This window comes from Chiloscyllium plagiosum, unplaced genomic scaffold, assembly GCF_037043375.1.
Source record: "Chiloscyllium plagiosum isolate Xiang-an unplaced genomic scaffold, Cpla_swu_hap1 HiC_scaffold_36, whole genome shotgun sequence".
NCBI lineage: Eukaryota > Metazoa > Chordata > Chondrichthyes > Orectolobiformes > Hemiscylliidae > Chiloscyllium > Chiloscyllium plagiosum.
In genome coordinates, this window is record NW_028270174.1 from 32,808,788 (window position 1) to 32,827,095 (window position 18,308).

Genomic DNA, 18,308 nt, shown 5'->3' on the forward strand with positions numbered 1-18,308 from the left:
AAGTGTGACCAGTGCCTCTGTATTGCATGCTGGATAGTTTCAGCTTTCAATAATCAGGCCCCTCAATGAACCAGATGGATTGGAATTTTCCCCGATCACAGGATAAGGGCAGTAAAGCTGTAGAATTTAGTCACTCTCTGAACTTTCTATTCTTTGGTTGTGTCCCAGATGGACTTTTGACACATTATGCTGAAACAATATAAAAACATTATGCTGAAGCCAAATTGCAAGTGCAGCATGTAGAGTAAACATCAATTAGCTTCATCAAAAAAAAATCTAAGGTACAAATTGAGTCTAGTTAAAAGCTTAGTATTTTGGATGCCTTTTGAAAATAAGTACAGTTTAAATCGTATGCAGATGCACATTGGCATTCTACTTCTGTAATGTAATCACTTTGTTAAATTTAAGAAAAGAAAGTTCACACTTTGAGACTAGCAAAAGCAATTTCCTGCATTTGAACTCTCCTAACCTACACAAAATGCCAGAAAAAGTAGGGGGTTGCTTCGGTCTTTCACCAGGGCTACTTATGGTTAGACACCATGAAAGCATATGAGATTCCTTGCTTTTTGCTGCTGAATAATATTGTTACAGCAAAATTAAATACAATATGAAATATAGTGGTATGAAATATTGAAACATTGAATTGTAAATCAAAAGGCAAATAAAACAGAAATTCCAGAAATCTGCAAGTGCTAAAATTGTACAGCTGATTAGTCATCATTTGTAAAAAGAGGTTCAGTTGAGTTTTTATTTAGAAAGCTTTAGGTATTTGACAGTGTTCCTTAATTCAATGTGAAGACTGCACAATTATCAATAAAAGAAGCAAAAAACATTCTATTCAGGATGAAGGATTTTAAGGAGACAATAATAAGCTGTGGCCCGATGGCTCAGTGGTTAGTACTTCTGCCTCATAGCGTCAGGGACTCAGGTTTGATTCCACCCTCAGGTGACTGTGCAAACTCCACACAGACGTTCTCCCTTGCACGTATTGTGTAAACTAGATGGATTAGCCATGGGAAATATAAGGTTACAGGGATAGGCTGGGAGGAGTGGATCTGGGTGGGATGCTCTTTGGAAGGTCACTGTGGATTCAAGGAGATGAATTGCCTGCTTCCACACTGTAGAGATTTGATTATTTAATAACTGAAGCTCCTTAATGAAAGCTATTACAGAGTGTACAAGCACAGAATCAAGTCATTTTGACCTAAATGGTCCATGCAGTGTTTAAGCGCCACTATCATTCCTCCTGCTAGTTTTGCCTTCTATTCCTTTCTCCCTCATGGGTTGACTTAGCTTTCACTTAAATGTATTGATGATGTTGGGATAAAATACTTTCTGTAATGGCAGTTCCACAGTATAAGCACACTGGGTAAAGAAAGCCCTGAATTCGCTATTAGATATATTAAATGGCAGTCTTGTGACTCTAGTTTTGATACACCCCCAAAATAAATTTAAAATATAATCTCTACATCTGTGCTATTTAAACCTTATGTAAAATCCGTCATCTGGTTCACCCTCTCAAGTCATTTTTTTTCAATAGAAAGAGCCCAACCAGTTCAGTTATTTTGCTAATGATTTACAACACAACTGGGAAAGATATGCCTGACGTCCAGAATTATCACTAATTATTTTTGCACCATTTTCATTGCCTTTATGTTGTTTTATTATGCCCAAACTGTTCACAGTACTTCAATTGTGGTCCAGTCAAGATTCTGCATGAGTTCAACAGGGGTTATTCAATTGACAATTTTGTCCTTTTAGAATGAACCCTAGTATTGTTTTTTTTTTAAGTGGCCTTATTAATGTGGTTTTAGTGGAACATAGGAGTAGACATCATGATCAGTTAAATGCAGTATATTAGACTGGAAGAGGATGTAAATTTCAGTACCATATGGAATTCTGGCTTGGGGCCAGGAAGAGATAAATGGACAAATGTATCTGCTTTAAATAAACGGGAAGGTGCTGGGGCAGATGATGAACGAACAAACATGTGCCTCCTAGATGAGACAGCTCTTTGTAAATTAGAAAGGGAGGAGAGGAAGATGTACAAAATTTTAAATATTGCACAAAAAGTAGACCCTTATCTAGTTTCGTAAGAATTAAGAACATGAACTTATTAATGCTTTACTGCTTCAGTGGCTGTTAAAGCTTCAAGATTTAAATATAGAATCTTTTTTTAAAAAAATCCCAGATATTTGCACGAAACAAAGAGTGATTTATGTGAGTGCATGGTGCCAGTTGAAAAAGGACAGAGGAGCTTTTGTGTTGTGATTGAACAGGGTGCTGATGTCAGTTCTCTTGCCTCATGTACAGAATTATTCTAGCATTAAATTGATCATTGTTCCCTGATGCAGGGAACTTTTTCTATTGCATTGTCTAATTTATGTGATTGCTTTTGTCCTTTATTTTGACTGCCATTATGCACAACACAATTCATCTAGATTGATGTAAATAATAATGAGCATTGGATCACACAGTGATGGGATTGGCAAGCCCCTATTCATGTAGAGACTATCTCAACAGTTGACTAATTTTAAATTACTAATGTTATGCTCATGTTGAAGACTTGTTGGTTCTAAGATGTGTTCACAAATGGGTTTTGTTTAATATGAACATACACTGTTCCAATTTATTTCAGTTTTCTTCCAGCTATTTCAGAAAACCACGTTACCTGAGATTTTTTGGCTAAACTAGCTGGGTTAAAAGTGAAGCCAACTAATCGTAGTTGGGTTTATTGCCAATGCTACAAGAAAAGTGAGTCATAGCCACTATCTCGAGCGCTACCAGTAAGTGGCAGCATTTTGATACTTTTTATGCAATCAAACACCCAATTCCAGTGCCACAGAATGGGAGGACCAAAGTTTGACTGTCCTTCAGTTTGGTATCTGCCATGGCTTCATGGGTAGCGCTTTTGCCTCTAAGTCAAAAGATTGTCTTTTGAAGTCTCACTACAGGACATGTCAAGGTTTACATTCCAGAACAATACTAGTGGAATGTGGCACTGTTTGAGGGCAAGTCTTTGAGTTGAGACATTAACTGACTTCTCTTTTCACTGAACTAGATGTAAAATTTTACATGACACTACTTCACAGAGTAAAGGAGTTCTGTCTGGTCTGACCAATATTTATCCCTTAGTCCATTTCATTGAAATGGTCATGACCATATGAATGAATGTAAATTGGCTTCTTCATTGTCCTTATGACAGCAGTGACTACACTTGCAGTCTTCATTGCTTTTAAAGTGCTTTGAGACATTATATGGTTATGAAAGATACTGTATGATGGCAAGTCTGCTTTAATTTGGGTTTCACCATATAGAGAAAGGGGACATTAGGTTGATGTGCTGTCATTAGGTAATATTGCCTTCCAGTGGCATGGCAGATAAAATTTTGGTTGCGAGGAGGTGAAGACATCACTTGATAGCTAATGGAGATACCTAAAATTTTTTGAGTTAAAGTTGAGTTTTTCATCTGCAAATGGGATGTTAATTTAAGTAACAGCAATCAAAGACTAAGATGCTAAATTATTGTTCCTGGGTTTGGTGCACAGAGAACAGAGAAATCATCCCCCATTGCCCTTTTATAGACACTGTCTCAACTCCTATCACCATCGCCCATTCCTGTACCAATTCATCTATTATCCAGTGTGAGCGTAATTCATGAGACATCCTAACAGAAGATAAAATTCAGACTATTGATTCTATTATTGAAGAAAAACACATTATCATTGAAAAAAGCATTGAATATATTACAATCGAATTTACTAATCCCTTAAGAATATTGCTCTGTTACTTAAATTTCTCTAATGCAGGAAACGCACTGTTGAGAAAAGCACTCATTCACAAAAATGCGTTTTGATATTGTTGACACATCTTTGACAGGTTGGACATTTCCTTGGGGTTGAGACACCTTTTTACACACAATCCTCTTCACAGTAAACAATATAAGAGGCACATGATCCCATCAGCCCCTTCCCCATCGAACTCCAAGGTGTGACCGTATGCACAGTGACCTCAGTTCTACCTGGCAATCCAAAAGAAACTTACTGAGAACAGATATGCCATTCCTTGGTCCAATCTCTATATTCTGAGTTTCAGAGACCAAAGTCTTAAATCTTTTTTCAGTGATGACACATAGTCATTTAAATGGCCAGTTGCCTTCAGGAACTGTAACTGACCTCTCCTGGCATTTTCACTGCAACAAAGAGAGCCTCCTTTGTGGCAAAAGTAAAGGCCCAAATAAGTACTTTAAAGCAAGTCAGTTTAATGCATGTGCATGTTATTTCTTCAATTTTTTTGCAGACTTGGCAACATTTACAAGCAAAGAAATTAGTGGACCGTGATGAAACAGAAGAATAGTGTCAGGGTTCCCTGGAAATATGTATTAAAGTTTCCACCTTTTTTGCATAGACTACTTTCATTCAGTTCTTTTGCTTTCTTCATTTCATTCATGCTACTCCTTCAATTTTCCCCTTTTGCAAAACCATCATGGTGTGAAGAATCAGAAGTTCTGCATGCAGTATGTTAGAGTTTTGCAGTCAGATGCAATTCAAAAGACTTTGTGTAACTAGGATTATGATAATTTACACACCAGGCTCTGATTAGCCAGTAACAAGTTCAGTTTCAGTTGATGCTGTGCAGAACAAGTATTACCAGTGAGTTCAACTGTCTGTCAAAGTGCATTAGGTTACATCTGAAACCTTGTTATTTTCATGTTGTATTGATTGAAAAATAGGGATGAAGCCAAAACTGGTGTTAAGCTTTCAAACTACTTTCAACTGATTTGTATTTACACAGAGCACAGCCTTTTGATAATGTTTGAGAACAACGTGTGCAAATTAATGTTTAATCTGGATAAGGATCACACGATTGTTGCATTGAGGGAAAGCTGGAGAATTTCTATGCAGCTGCTTGGATTCTGGCAGCCAGAGCTATTTACTGGAAGCATTTGGCATTAGTACAATTTCAAAGTTTAAAGTTATGGATTAATCTAATAGTGTTGTGCCTGAGCGATAAGAGCAATCCAACAACCTGCTGCTTTGCTTTCAAAGGCCATTCTATGCAAAACCATTAACAGAAGTAGTTAACAGTGATTTGAAAGTTTATGAATCTATCTCTCTTCTTGGTTTCCAGTGGATGAAGTTTCTAATATTTCTATTTAATTCTATCTTAGTTCAATGAATGGCGAAATAATAAATCTTTCAGGATTAGATTAGGTTAGATTCCCTACAGTGTGGAAACGGGCCCTTCGGCCCAACAAGTCCACCGGGGAGAATGTGCCCGAGGCTGGAATCTAACCTGGGACCCTGGTGCTGTGATCTTTCCTATCCTCATGTAAGAATTCACCTAGTGTTGGTGCTGTCTGGTGCACGATACACACTGCACAGTTTAAAAGAGATGATGCAGTACTTTGGCAAATGTGCCCACTATGGGCAGGAAAATTGGGCAGTGTTCCTCACTTTAAGTGCTTTCTATTGACTTCTTGATGTGTGTTCAGTGAATGTCAGATAAGCATAACATCCATACTTGGATGCCACTGTGCCCCTTGATTAAGTGGTCTGCCATTATAGTCTTAGCTTATTGTATCAGTCCCCAAGAAACTGGTAATTTAGATGTGCTACCTGTGGAACTGTACCTATTGTATACATTTCTAGTGTGCGCAGAGAAACATGAGGGGAAAGAAGTAAAGTATATTGTCTTTATTTAGAATAGAAGCTATCTAAGTAATCTTGTCCAGCTGTAGATAAATCTTTGGTTACAGTGCTTTTTAATTAGGGAATTTACATTATAAATTCAAGGCAAGTCATCAAATTTAAGACCATGGCTACCTGGAGCCTTACTGTACCTTTTGTCCAAATAGCATTATTTGTGTGTGACTCTTTGCAGTGAGGTGGGATCCCTTGCAGTTTACATTGAGTGCCTCCAGCAGAACTTAATTTTATTGTATCCAATGTCCTTCACAAGCAGAATGAATATTCCATTTGTCCACTTGAATTACATATTTGGGTGATAGCTGCTGAACATCAAACAACTAGTACACGGAAAATATACATCATAATGACAAAGCTAGAAGTATGTATGCCTTAAAATTTGTTTCTGCATGCCAGAATATTTCATTTTGGTGGTGCATAGAGATGGTGGAAAAGAAAGTGTATATTTTTATACCTTTTTTGCATTTGTTTGAAAACCTAACCCTCCATTTCTCACCTTTTTATAAAGGATTACATTCGAGCAGCTATGTCCAAATTGTTTTCCCCATGTTCTGTTCTGAAGCTGCAAATGCATACGAGGGTACAGTTCTACAGGTAGTACGTCATCCAAATTACCATTCTTCATGAGGCCTGTAATAAACATTTGCATACCATTTAAACACAGGGGCCTGTGGGTATCTAAGCGTGACGTGCTCACCCGACATTCACTAACACACATCAGAGAGTCATTAGAAATTAATTAGAATGGGGAACACTGACCGAGTGAGAAAAATCCACAATGGGCTCATTTGATCAACTACATCGTTACTTCTTTAAACTAACTGGGTCGTGTATACCACACGTCAGATGCACCAACAGGGGATGCATTCTGAGATGTGTGAAAAGATACATCACAAAACTGACAACCCAAGTTTCTTCTTTAAAAGAAGGTGAGAAAACTATACTCTAATTTGGTATATCTTGTAGAATTCCAGTGTTGTTTTCTCCAGTTATATTGGCATCTGAATGTTTTTGAAAAGAAATCCTTAGTATTTTCTCTCTTGTTTGACTCAACTGTCGGGAAGCTCGAGGCAAAGTTGATTGAAGTCAATCATTAAGTAGTGGTGCATAAGCCGGCACCAAGAACAATACATATAAAGTTAGCATGAGAATGGCTGGCTATATTCATGGGCTTTGGGGTGGGCAGGGAGATCAGGTGTGGGACCACTGTCCAGATGCAGCCATTTAGCCCACCTTGGCTCACTTATCAATTGCAGCATCCAGTTAATTAATTTTGACTTTACTACCCAAACCAGAAATCCAAGTTATTGGTTGTACTGTATGGAGGAAAGCTTTTTGGAAATGTTGTCATTCTTTTACCATTTCAGCATAAGCCTATTGATTCACACTTTTGGTTTGATTTAACTTTTTTTTAATGATCCAATTACTATCATAACTTCTAAAATGCTACCTTTTTTAGTTTGTATTTCTTAACAATGAAACTTCCAAGTTTCTCTTATCTTCCCTCCGATCAATACATTCATTCCATGGATCAGTTTTGTGATCCTTCTCTGTACTCGGTTTATGACTTGAATACAACCTTAAGTTGGTTGCCAGTGCTGTTCATAACCGTTATTTGTCCAGAAGACTACAATTTGACCAAGTATTCTTCTGACTTTATATGGCAAAGTTGTTTTGACTCTGAGTGATCTTAATGTACAATGGAATTGGAATAGATAGGGCTCAAGTGGATTTGAGAAAGTGGGTCTAGGGAGAATCAAAGCTTCTCTTCACTCATTAGTGGAATATTTCTACTTCTCCAGGCCAACCAGAAACGAGCAAGGATTAAAAGTAATTTGCCTCTCTGGATGACCTCTGATCCCAAGCTCCTCCACTTGACAGGAAGAAAGGTTCCTATCTATCCTTAAAGTCAAGGTTGCAGTTAGTCTCTTATGACCTTATTTAAGCCTCACCTGAGTCTTTAAGAGTTGGACCTTGCTACCTTTTGCTGAATGGTCTGCTTTGAAGGGCACCTTCATGGACACATGATGTCATATATAAGTACATCGTATGAGGTATTTTTGACTGCCTTCCTAACTGGTTTTTGATATGTGAACAACTTGTTAAAATTTCCCCTTTCATTAGCTTTTGCTTTGTTGTTTTAATATGTTGAGGATCAAATGTTGTTGTTTTGATTCCAAAATCTAATTGGTCTGGCCATCTCCATCAATGACAACTGACTTGACACTGACACTTTTTACAAACCCACTGACTCCCACAGCTATCTAGATTGCATTTCTTCCCACCCTACCTCCTACAGAAATGCCATCCTGTATTCCCAATTCCTCTGCCTCTGCCATATCTGCTCTCAGAAGGACCAGTTCCACCACAGAACACACCAGATGGCCTCCTTCTTTAAAGATCGCAATTTATTTTCCCACGTGGTTGAAGATGCCCTCCAACATATCTCATCCACATCCCGCACCTCCGTCCTCAAACCCCACCCCTCCAACTATAACCAGGACAGAACCCCCCTGGTCCTCACCTTCCACCCTACCAACCTTTGCATAAACCTTCTGCTGACATTTCCGCCACCTCCAAACGGACCCCACCACCAGGGATATATTTCCCTCCCCACCCATTTCCGCAAGGACCGTTCCCTCCGTGACCACCTGGTCAGGTCCACGCCCCCCCAACAGCCCACCCTCCTCTCCTGGCACCTTCTCCTGCCACCGCAGGAATTGCAAAACCTGCACCCACACCTCCTCCCTCACCTCCATCCAAGGCCCCAAAGGAGCCTTCCACATTCATCGAAGTTTCACCTCCACATCCACCAATGTCATTTATTGTATCCGTTGCTCCCGATGCGGTCTCCTCTACATTGGGGAGACTGGACGCCTTCTCGCAGAATGCGTTAGGGAACATCTCTGGGACACCCGCACCAATCAACCCCACCGCCCCGTGGCCCAACATTTCAATTCCCCCTCCCACTCTGCCGAGGACATGCAGGTTCTGGGCCGCCTTCACTGCCGCTCCCTCACCACCTGGTGCCTGAAGGAAGAACGCCAGAACTGTTGAATGTGGATTTCACCAGTTTCCTCATTTCCCCTCCCCCTACCTTATCCCAGTTCCAACCTCCAGCTCAACACCATCCTCATGAATTGTCGTACCTGCCAATCTTCCTTCCCACATATCCACTCCATCCTTCTGTCTGACCTATCATCTTCATCCCCACCACCATCCACCTATTGTACTCTTTGCTACCTTCTCCCCATCCTCACCCCCCTCCCTTTTATCTCTCCATCCAGGAGGTTCCCTGCCTCCAGTCCTGATGAAGGGCTTTTGCCCGAAACATCGATTTTCCTGATCCTCTGATGCTGCCTGACCTGCTGTACTTTTCCAGCACCACTCTAATCTAGACTCTGATTTCCAGCATCTACAGTCCTCACTTTTACCTAACTGAGATTGGTGTCTGCTTCCTATGCCAATTGAATGGGACAAATTTAAACTGGGCAAAAAGTTCAATATCTATCTTTTTGTTATATTTTCTTAGTATATCATTTGAAATTAGATTAATCACTGTCCTTTTTTTAAAAATACATATTGCCAATACATTTTTCCTATCTCTGTAATATTAACTTTTAAATCTTGTGTTTTATTGACAGAAACATTCAGTAACTCTTGGAAGAGATGGGTATAGAGTTGTTTGTCATACAGCAAATGTAGAATGTATGTAGGTACCTAATGTGTATGAATTTACGAGAAGAGCTACCTTTTTAAGATTTTATGGAAAATTACTATTGATGCTCTGCCTGGCTCAAGATGGTTTTAACTTGAAATAATTAGATCCCTAAGACGGTTTGATTAATTGGTATTTTTGCATGATCTACCATTTCTGCCACCTCCAGTATTATGTCTCCCTCTCAAACGTATCTTCCCCTCCCTTCCCTTTTCAGCATTCTGAGAGACCATTTTGTTCACAGAAGCTTGGTTCACTTCTCAATCATGTCTTTAAACCCAACCCCCTTCTCACGTTGCCTTCACAGGCAAATGCAGGGTATGTACTACCTGCCTTTTTACCACCTTTTTCTATTCACCAACCAACACACCTAAAGACATTTTCTAAATGAAGCACCAATTCACGTGCACTTCTTTTGATTTAGCAAACTGTATTCACTGTTTATAGTCACCACCTCTACATTTGGGCTGACCAAACTCTGATTTGATTGCTGGTTTGCAGATCACACTTGTTCAGTCTGCAAGTGCAATTTTCAGCTTCCGGTGGACAGACATGTTAATTCTTCGTGTGGTTGTCAAGTTGGCATGTCTGAATTCAGCTTACTGTACTTTTCCACTGGAGTTCAACATAAGCTTGTGGAACAGCAGATCCCCCTCTCTTCCCCTGTCTTGGCACCCCTACCTCTGAAGTCAGTTGGATGTGTTTGTCAAAGATCAATAATGGTTTCACAAGGAGGCCTTTGTGGTCACCAAGCAAACTCTATACATAAGAATTATTTCTCCTTCCTCCTGTTTGTCATGGTCTAAAGCTGTTTGTGTTTTTGAAGAAATTGTTCAAATGGATCACTTGAGTGCACGTACCAGGTTTGTAATCCACTCCTTGCTGAAGTGCTGTGGGGTTCATTTAGGGAAGAGGAAAATTGACCTGACCATCTTCAGTCAGCGATTCATCTGCAAAATCTGGGGTCCTCGTGATTTCCCATCATATGTGTATGCAAAGCATACAGTGCCTTATCACTCTGTGATCGGCTTAGAATCTGTAAATGAGAAATCAATGGTAATTAACCTTGAGGAATACATACTGGTATTAGATTGCCTTGCTAAATATTTCCTTTTTTTTTCATCATTCATTTTGTGATATGCTGCGTCACCTGAATTAGAATTTATGTCTGATGGCTTTATAAATACCATAACACTTGCTGAATCTGGTCTGAAACTGAAACTGAAGCTGAAGTGAATGCCCATCCTTCTGCATGAAGTAAATTGAGAATTGTAGACTAATTGTAGACCCTTCTCAAGCTGAGTGATAATCACTCATTACTGATGGAAGTCTTGTATTTTTCTCAGACCAATGGATATATATTGTAGGCCCCAACCATTTGCAGTGATTTCTTCATGAAATCTGATCTAGGCCAGGACGGATGTTAGTTTACAGCTTGGTTGTCCAAATAGAATCCTGTGTAGTATTTCTTTTATTATTGCATTTTTTTTTTTAATATGCTGTATTCTGAAAGGGACTTTATGATACTGTGTTCATTATTACAATGTTTGTGTTTTCTCACCAATCTCTAAATGCTTCATTGGCATATTTCCCTCTGTTTCTCTCTGTCCCTTGAAATTTAGCTTGTGTCCAAGTCTGGTTCCTACCCAGTTTTCCATTAACTTGTCCACTTGCATTTTTTTATTGTAAAGTATTGCAGTGACTAAATCTTTTTATCATTTCTATCGAGTACACATTGTTTTCTACCTTCTCCCATATCTTGAAGTCAATTACTACAACTTCATTAAAGCCTGTTACAAATGGAAGACTGAGTCATGATGTTGTCTTCCTTTTTTTTTTACAGTTATCACTGATCTCTCCTATAAGTTTCTAATATATTCATTGTCCCTTACTCCTGCAACATTTTAGTAGGATTTTTTAAAGTATGAGATGATGGCTCGGCATACTGCTGATGTTATTTAAGATAATTAGCATTTTTTCCTTTAATCAGAATATTAAACGGGTGTTACTGGTATTAGGAGATAGGAATTTAGAGAAGTTAAGCCGTGTTGAAGGAATACAATAATGTTCAGGCTGTGTAAACTAAAAATCTACTGACTTTGCAGAAACAATTACATTGTTGTATTTTCTGTCCAGTTTAATTTGAGACTTTTTTTTAATCAAGGGCCTGCTCAGTAGCAAGGATATGCCACATCTCTCTGTCTGTGCTGATAATGAGATTAGAGCTGAAAATGTGTTGTTGGAAAAGCGCAGCAGGTCAGGCAGCATCCAAGGAGCAGGAGAACCAACGTTTTGGGCATAAGCCCTTCTTCAGGATAATGTGATTAACCCAGTTATGTTACAGGTATCACCAGTCTCTCTTTTCCATGGTTGCAGCATGTTGTCATTCATCTCCAAACACAAAGCACAAAGAACTTGCAAGTTTCATGGTTCAGTCCTTTTAATGTTAAAAGAATCAAGGTATCATTTTAACCAACCTGCTCCACAAACTTGCTATGCTGTTCCTATAGTCTGCTGCTATGAGGCCACTGCAAGGGGATTCTGGACTTAAAACTAAGTGGAAGACTGCTCTGCAAGTCTTAGTCCTTGAGTCATGTAGTCTTACACAGCATGTAAATGCCAGTTTATGACTATCATCTGAAAAATGATGTGATCTTAAAGTCAGTTATTGTGAAATATCTGATTTTCCCTTAGAATTATAGAATTTCTGGATCTGAAAGTTATCTTTTCATTTGTGTATTGAATTTGAATGCCTTGTACTATATGAAATGATTTCCAGTTGGAAATATTAGGATATATTTTGTAGTTGGTGGTTGACTGACATGGATAATGTGAAGAAGGTAAATGGGAGTGAGGAGTAAGGTTGGTGATAACTGTATTTTTCTAACGTAAAAAGTGTTAACATATCTCATTTAAAGTTTTAAACTTATACTTTTGATGTTACTTTGTTTTAAAATGTAGTAATTTAGGAACATAGAATATTTAAATTTAACAGGATAAAGTTTTTTGCCATTTCATTTTCCTAACTGGAAAGGTAGGATAAACATAACTAAAACTTTAATGTTAGTTGTGGCAAAATCTGTTTCTCTCAACATTGTTTCATTGAATGATGCACTTCTGAGGATCACAACTACAACGTTAAATGGGGAATTGCTGCATATTCTGTGTGTGGCATAGTCAAAGGAACCATCCAACTTTTTTTGGCTTAGGATTTTGTTACAAAATGGTAAATATACTTTTTTGTTGCTTGTTGCATTTTTTTGTTGTTGCTTAATCAGAAAACAATAGCTGGTCTCAATTAGCTGATAGTCAGAAGCAGAAATAGTCAGTTCAGTCCATCGAATCTGCTCCACCGTTCGGTGAATTCATGGCAGATAATTTGTGTATAGATGCATGGCAACACTGTCCAATCTTATTGTAATTGAGGTGAAAATGGGTGGGTTGCGCTTCGGCGGTGGGTCGGTGTGGACTTGTTGGGCCGAAGGGCCTGTTTCCACACTGTAAATAATCTAATATTGTAGTGGAGATTCTGTGCTAATATTTTGATTCAATTTTGTATTTATTTACTTACACACATTGAAATCATTGGTAATCTGCAGGGGGAAAAAAACCTTGATCTTAATATAGCATTGATGCACTGTTTTGATGGCTGTGCTCCACGTATTATAGATACAGCACAAGCATTAGGCATATTCTGCTCTTTGGTTTTACACTTCTGACATCTATTTTCTTTTGAAACTTAGGACAATTTAAGTTAAGAAATTGGGAAGCAGTACAATAATGTCAGAATGAACTTCAGTATGTTATGGAAACCCCTGTTTAGCTCAAATCATTTTACCTAATGCATCAAGTTTGCTTTTACAAGTGTCACAACAGTGAGGCATGGTCCTCCCCTAAGAAATATATTTCTACTTCATTCTTTACAGCCACAAATATTCTTTTTTTTAAATTACTGGTTATTGTAGAATTTGGGATGGTTATGTACAGTTAGTCCTCAATTAACATTGAACCAATTAGCTTTATTTTGCTTTTATCTTCATTAAATTACTGGTGCTTGAGATTCATGTTAACTTCATTTCCTCTCTGCAGCTCTCAGATGTATGCCTCGCCCCATACCTGACCCTCTAACTTGTGTTCTGTCCTTGACCTGATCCAGTGCCAGGATTCTGATGTGAGTGGCACCATTGAGAGGCAGGATCAGCTTCAGTAGTTATAATCCACTAAGTCCTTCGTTAAATCTGTAGCGCACTTTCTTAACATTGAAGAGTTTTAAAGCAGAGGAAATGCTGAAGGAGGGAGTTCAAGAAAATGGCAGTGAATTGGCTGAAAGATTAATCTCTGATAATAGAACAGGAAATAAGTGAGTTGGTATTGGAGAAGACAGGGCACAGTTTGCTGGGGACAGGGTGACAGCAATGTGAGCCATGCCATTTGACAACGATTTTAAAAAAAACTTTTGCAATGTAGGGTTGTGAAATGTGAGCAGCAGGTACTGTAAGTAGATGTTATATTTCTTTTACATTTATTTTAAAGGTTACTTGATTTAGAAACATAACATATACAGAATGAAATGCTTTAGTATTTTTCTTTGATCAGGAAAGTCCTACAGAACCCTACCCCGGTTTTAACATCGATTCTGGTTGAAAGCTAAGATTCATTTGATGCTGTTAATTTACAGTTGTGATTTTCAGGAATAAAACCAGAATTTTGCTACCTGTATCATTATTTTTATCTGCACAAGAAGTCTGTTCCCCTCAAATTAGCAATCTGAATTGTATTGTCAAGACTCAGTATCATTTGTTTTGAAGTATGATTTCTTTTTTGAAAAGGTTGAAATGGTGTTGTATGCTTCACATTTACCCTGTGGATGTTCTGTTGAGCATTATTGTGTACTATTCGTTACTGAGTACTGTTGCTATGGAAGGGCTCATGCAATTCCATTCTCTTACTCAAAAAAAGAAAATCCAAGTCATTTCACCCTTGTCTAAACAGATGAGTCTGAAGCTTAGACCCAGTATATTTGGCACTAAAGGGACTTGCAACATTCTTTGACGTTCAGAAACATTAAATCAATATTTGCTACACTGAAATAAAACTTTTCAATTTTAGTGGATGCTCAAAGTTTGTGAGAAGCCTTGGATGCCTTTGATTCAATTTTGTTTGAAGAGTTTAAAAGCTTTTAATTTTCATTGGAACAGATTTTTCAGTTGTTCTGTTAAAACCCAACTGCAGACTTCAGTTGATTTTGCAATAAATGTTTAGTTAATTTTCAGCTTCCTTCTTGGACAGAATGAGCAGCAGTTACAATTTGTGCCTTCCCTATTTGATATTTAGAAATTGTTTTTCTTTTTGGAAAGTACAAAATGTGGGGATTGAGAAAAGTAATTTTAAAAACTCAATGTATTGTTGTTCCTTCTGAGAATGATAGTAAAATGCATCTATTTAAAAATTACGCAATATCACCACAGCTCTTTGTTCAATTACTCCCTTTAATTATTCAGAATTCTCCAAACTTCAGAACGCTTCACGTGCTTTGAAGTCAAGTGCCTGTTAGATAGACAAATATAGCAGCCATTTCATGAAAGACAAGTTCCAATTGTTATGGACTAGGCCTGACCACTCAAAACATTCTTAAGCAGGCAGCCACACCATAACTTTGCAATTTATTTCGGTAAGTGTACAATGAAAATTACCCTGAGCAAGTTAGCAAGGTTGACGACCAGGTTAAAAAGACAAAAAATTATGCACAAGATTACACAATGAAACACAAAGCATAGAATAACAAACCCCTACAGAACTCACTCTATCCAAACTAGACTTGATTATGCTGATCTGAATATACACAACAGTCCCAATATGCAAACTCCATTTAAAAACCAGTATAAATGGAACATGTGCTTACAGCTTGAAGTTAAAAGGAAAGAGAAGAGAGTTTCCACACAGCTCACTGTTGAACTCCCAACCAGTTCTGGACTGAACTAAACTGCTCAGCTAGAGAGCTGACCACACCCCTTTCATTATACAGGTCACCTCTAAAACATGACCACTTTGGTCTGAAGTCTCATTTGTTTACATATAAACAAAAGGCACCTCAATACCCTTTAATGGCTATACCAAACCAGACTGATCAGAGCCCAGCCTGGCTTATTACCTCTCTAGAAAACAATCAAGGACAGAGTATCCTTGAGCCAAGGAGCACCTTTAGAAAAAAAAGGACTAGCTTTGTGACACCATAAATGATGATGACTATTAAATGTATTTGAGCTTTTTTGATTTGAGGAAAGGAATGTTTGCCAGCAGTTGGAGGTAATTAGCAGTTGTTTAGTTTTATTTATATGTTCACAGGATATGGGCATTCCTGGCAAGGCTGACCTATATTGCTCATCTTTAATTGCTTTTGAGAAGGTGGTGGTGAGCTGCCTCCTTGAACCACCGTAGTCCATGTGGTATACTTAAGGAGTTCCAGGAGCTTGATGCAGTGTCACTGAAGGAATGGCAGTATATTTCTAAGTCAGGATGTTGTGTGACTTGGAGGGGAACTTGGCAGATGGTAGTGTTCCAATGTATCTGCTGCCCGTCTAGGTGATCGAATTTGTACATTTAGAATATACTGTCGAAAGAGCCTTAGTGAGTGTAGCAGTTCATCTTGTAGATGGTACACACTGCTGCCACTGTGGTGGAGAGAATGAATGTTGAACATGATGGATGAAGTGTCAGTCACATTGTCTGTTTTCTCTTGAATAGTGTTGAGCTGCTTCAGTGTTGTTGGAGTGGTGCCCATTTAGGCAAACAGGGAAGTATTCCATCATACTCCTGACTTGCATCTTGTAGAAAGGAGGAGACAATGGCTGAGTGCCATTATCAGTGTACTGTTGACCCAGAGACCCAGATAATGTTCTGGGGACCTGGGTTTGAATGCTGCCACAGCAGATGGTGGAATTTGAATTCAGTAAATATCTAGAATTGAGTCTGATGATGACCATGAATCCATTGCTGTTTGTTGGAAAAATCCATCTGGTTCACTAATGTCCTTTAGAGAAGGAAACTTCCATTTTTACCTGGTCGGGCCTATATGAAACTGCAGACCTACAGCAATGTGGTTGACTCTTAATTTTCCTCTTGGACAATAAATGCTGGCCCAGCCAGCAATGCCCTCATCCCATGAATGAGTAAAGGAGAAAGGTAGTGGGAAGACAGGAGGTGAGTTGCCCACTGCAGAATTCCCAGTCTCTAAACTGCTCTTGCAGCCACCTTACATACAAATTAGGAGCAAAGTGTATCTTTGTAAGCCATTCAGACCCTCAGTTCTTCTCCTCCTTCAACAAAAGCATGGTTTGTTTCAAATTCCAGATTCTCATCTACCATCAATGACCGTTCATTCCTATGCCAGACAACTTCTGCTTTTAAAAACCCTTGACCACCATCTGAAGCAGAATTCCAAAGTGTCCCAACTAATGATGGGAACAAAAGTTATCCTTATATCTGTCCTAAAAAGGCCACCCCTAATTTTAAAACTGTGCCCCAGAATTCTGGACTGAACCACAAGAGGAAATATCCCTTCCACATCTGCCCTGCCAAGACTGTTCAGGACCTTGTATACTTGAATTAAGTCACTGCTATTCAAGAATTGAATTAAGTCACCCCTCAAAAACAACTCCAGTGTTTACAACCTTTCCTTGTAAGATAACCTGCACATTCCAAGTTTGAATATAGTAAACCTCCTTTCTGTATCCTCTAATGCATTTACATCTTGTCTTAATAACGAGTCCAAAACAATATTCGAGAAGTGATCTCCCCAATACCCTGTGTAACTAAAGTGTAACATATGCACTTTCATGTTCACTTCCTCTCCTCATAAAGGATGGCATTCTACACATCTTAATTACTTACTGTACTTGTATACTGAAATTTTCTGGCATGTTAGAACACCGTGATCTGTCTGCAGCTTGGAATTCTGCAGTCATTCTTTATCTCGGTAATTATGTTTTTGTTCATTTGCCAGGAGAAATGAACAACTTCCTATTTCCCCCACGTTACACTCCATCTGCCAGAGTTTGGCCCACTCGCTTGATCTACCTATATGTCTGCTACCTCTTTGTGTTCTCTTTACACTATAGTCTCCTACTTTTGTGCCATTTGTGAATTTAACTATCATGCAATAGCATTTCTCATCTAAATTTTTAAAACTTTTATTTAACCTGTTATTACGCACTTCTGGACTAGATGGGACTTGAACCTGGGCCTTATGGTATGGACGCTACCATGGTGTCACAAGAGGGCCAATATCTTTCATCTAAGTCCTTGATATGAATTGTAAAAAGCTGAGGTTCCACCACAGCTGAGGTTTCCTGACACAGGGGGAAAAAAAACATTTTTATGCAAGCCAGCTAATCTTTTATTCATGTTAATGGGTTATCCTCTCAGTAATCCTATTACATAACAAAATATAACCTGCTCTTTTGTTTGGGTCCAGAACATACTATAGGAAACTATCTCAAAAGCGTTCTATAATTTCCACGTCTAGGCTACCAATGTCAATTGATTTTTGAAGTTTGTATAGTTTGGAATTGCCAATATTTATTGCCATCCTTTTATTGCAACTTTGTCCCAGTTGTTCCTTTTGCAAGTGCTGCTTTATAGTTGACATTACCTTCTGCCACTTCGTAGTGTTTAAGATTAGGTAGGGACAGTAATTGGCAGAGTTACATTTGTCCTGTTTTTTGTGTACAGGACAAACCTGAGCAGTCTTCCGCAATGTTAGATGGCTACCAGTGTATTAACTGTACTAGAACAGCTTTGCTAGGATTGCAGCAGGTCTGGAGTACAAATCTTTGGTACTATTGCTGGAATGCCGTTTGAACCTTGGGCCTAGACAGTAACCA

General features: G+C 38.6%; 1 protein-coding gene across 10 annotated transcripts in view; it reads left to right on the forward strand.

Moving 5' to 3' along the window:
• gab1 (GRB2-associated binding protein 1) overlaps positions 1 to 18,308 on the forward strand; it is a 223,190-nt gene that overhangs the window by 117,905 nt on the left and 86,977 nt on the right. Inside the window, exon 1 of one of the 10 annotated variants that reach the window (XM_087980075.1) lies at positions 12,256 to 12,288. The exons of the other annotated variants lie outside the window; for them this stretch is intronic. Coding sequence (XP_087836201.1) covers positions 12,271 to 12,288 — 18 coding nt within the window. The 5' untranslated portion in view covers positions 12,256 to 12,270. Of the gene's footprint in view, positions 1 to 12,255; positions 12,289 to 18,308 lie in introns of those variants that run through there. 10 annotated transcript variants of the gene reach the window in all.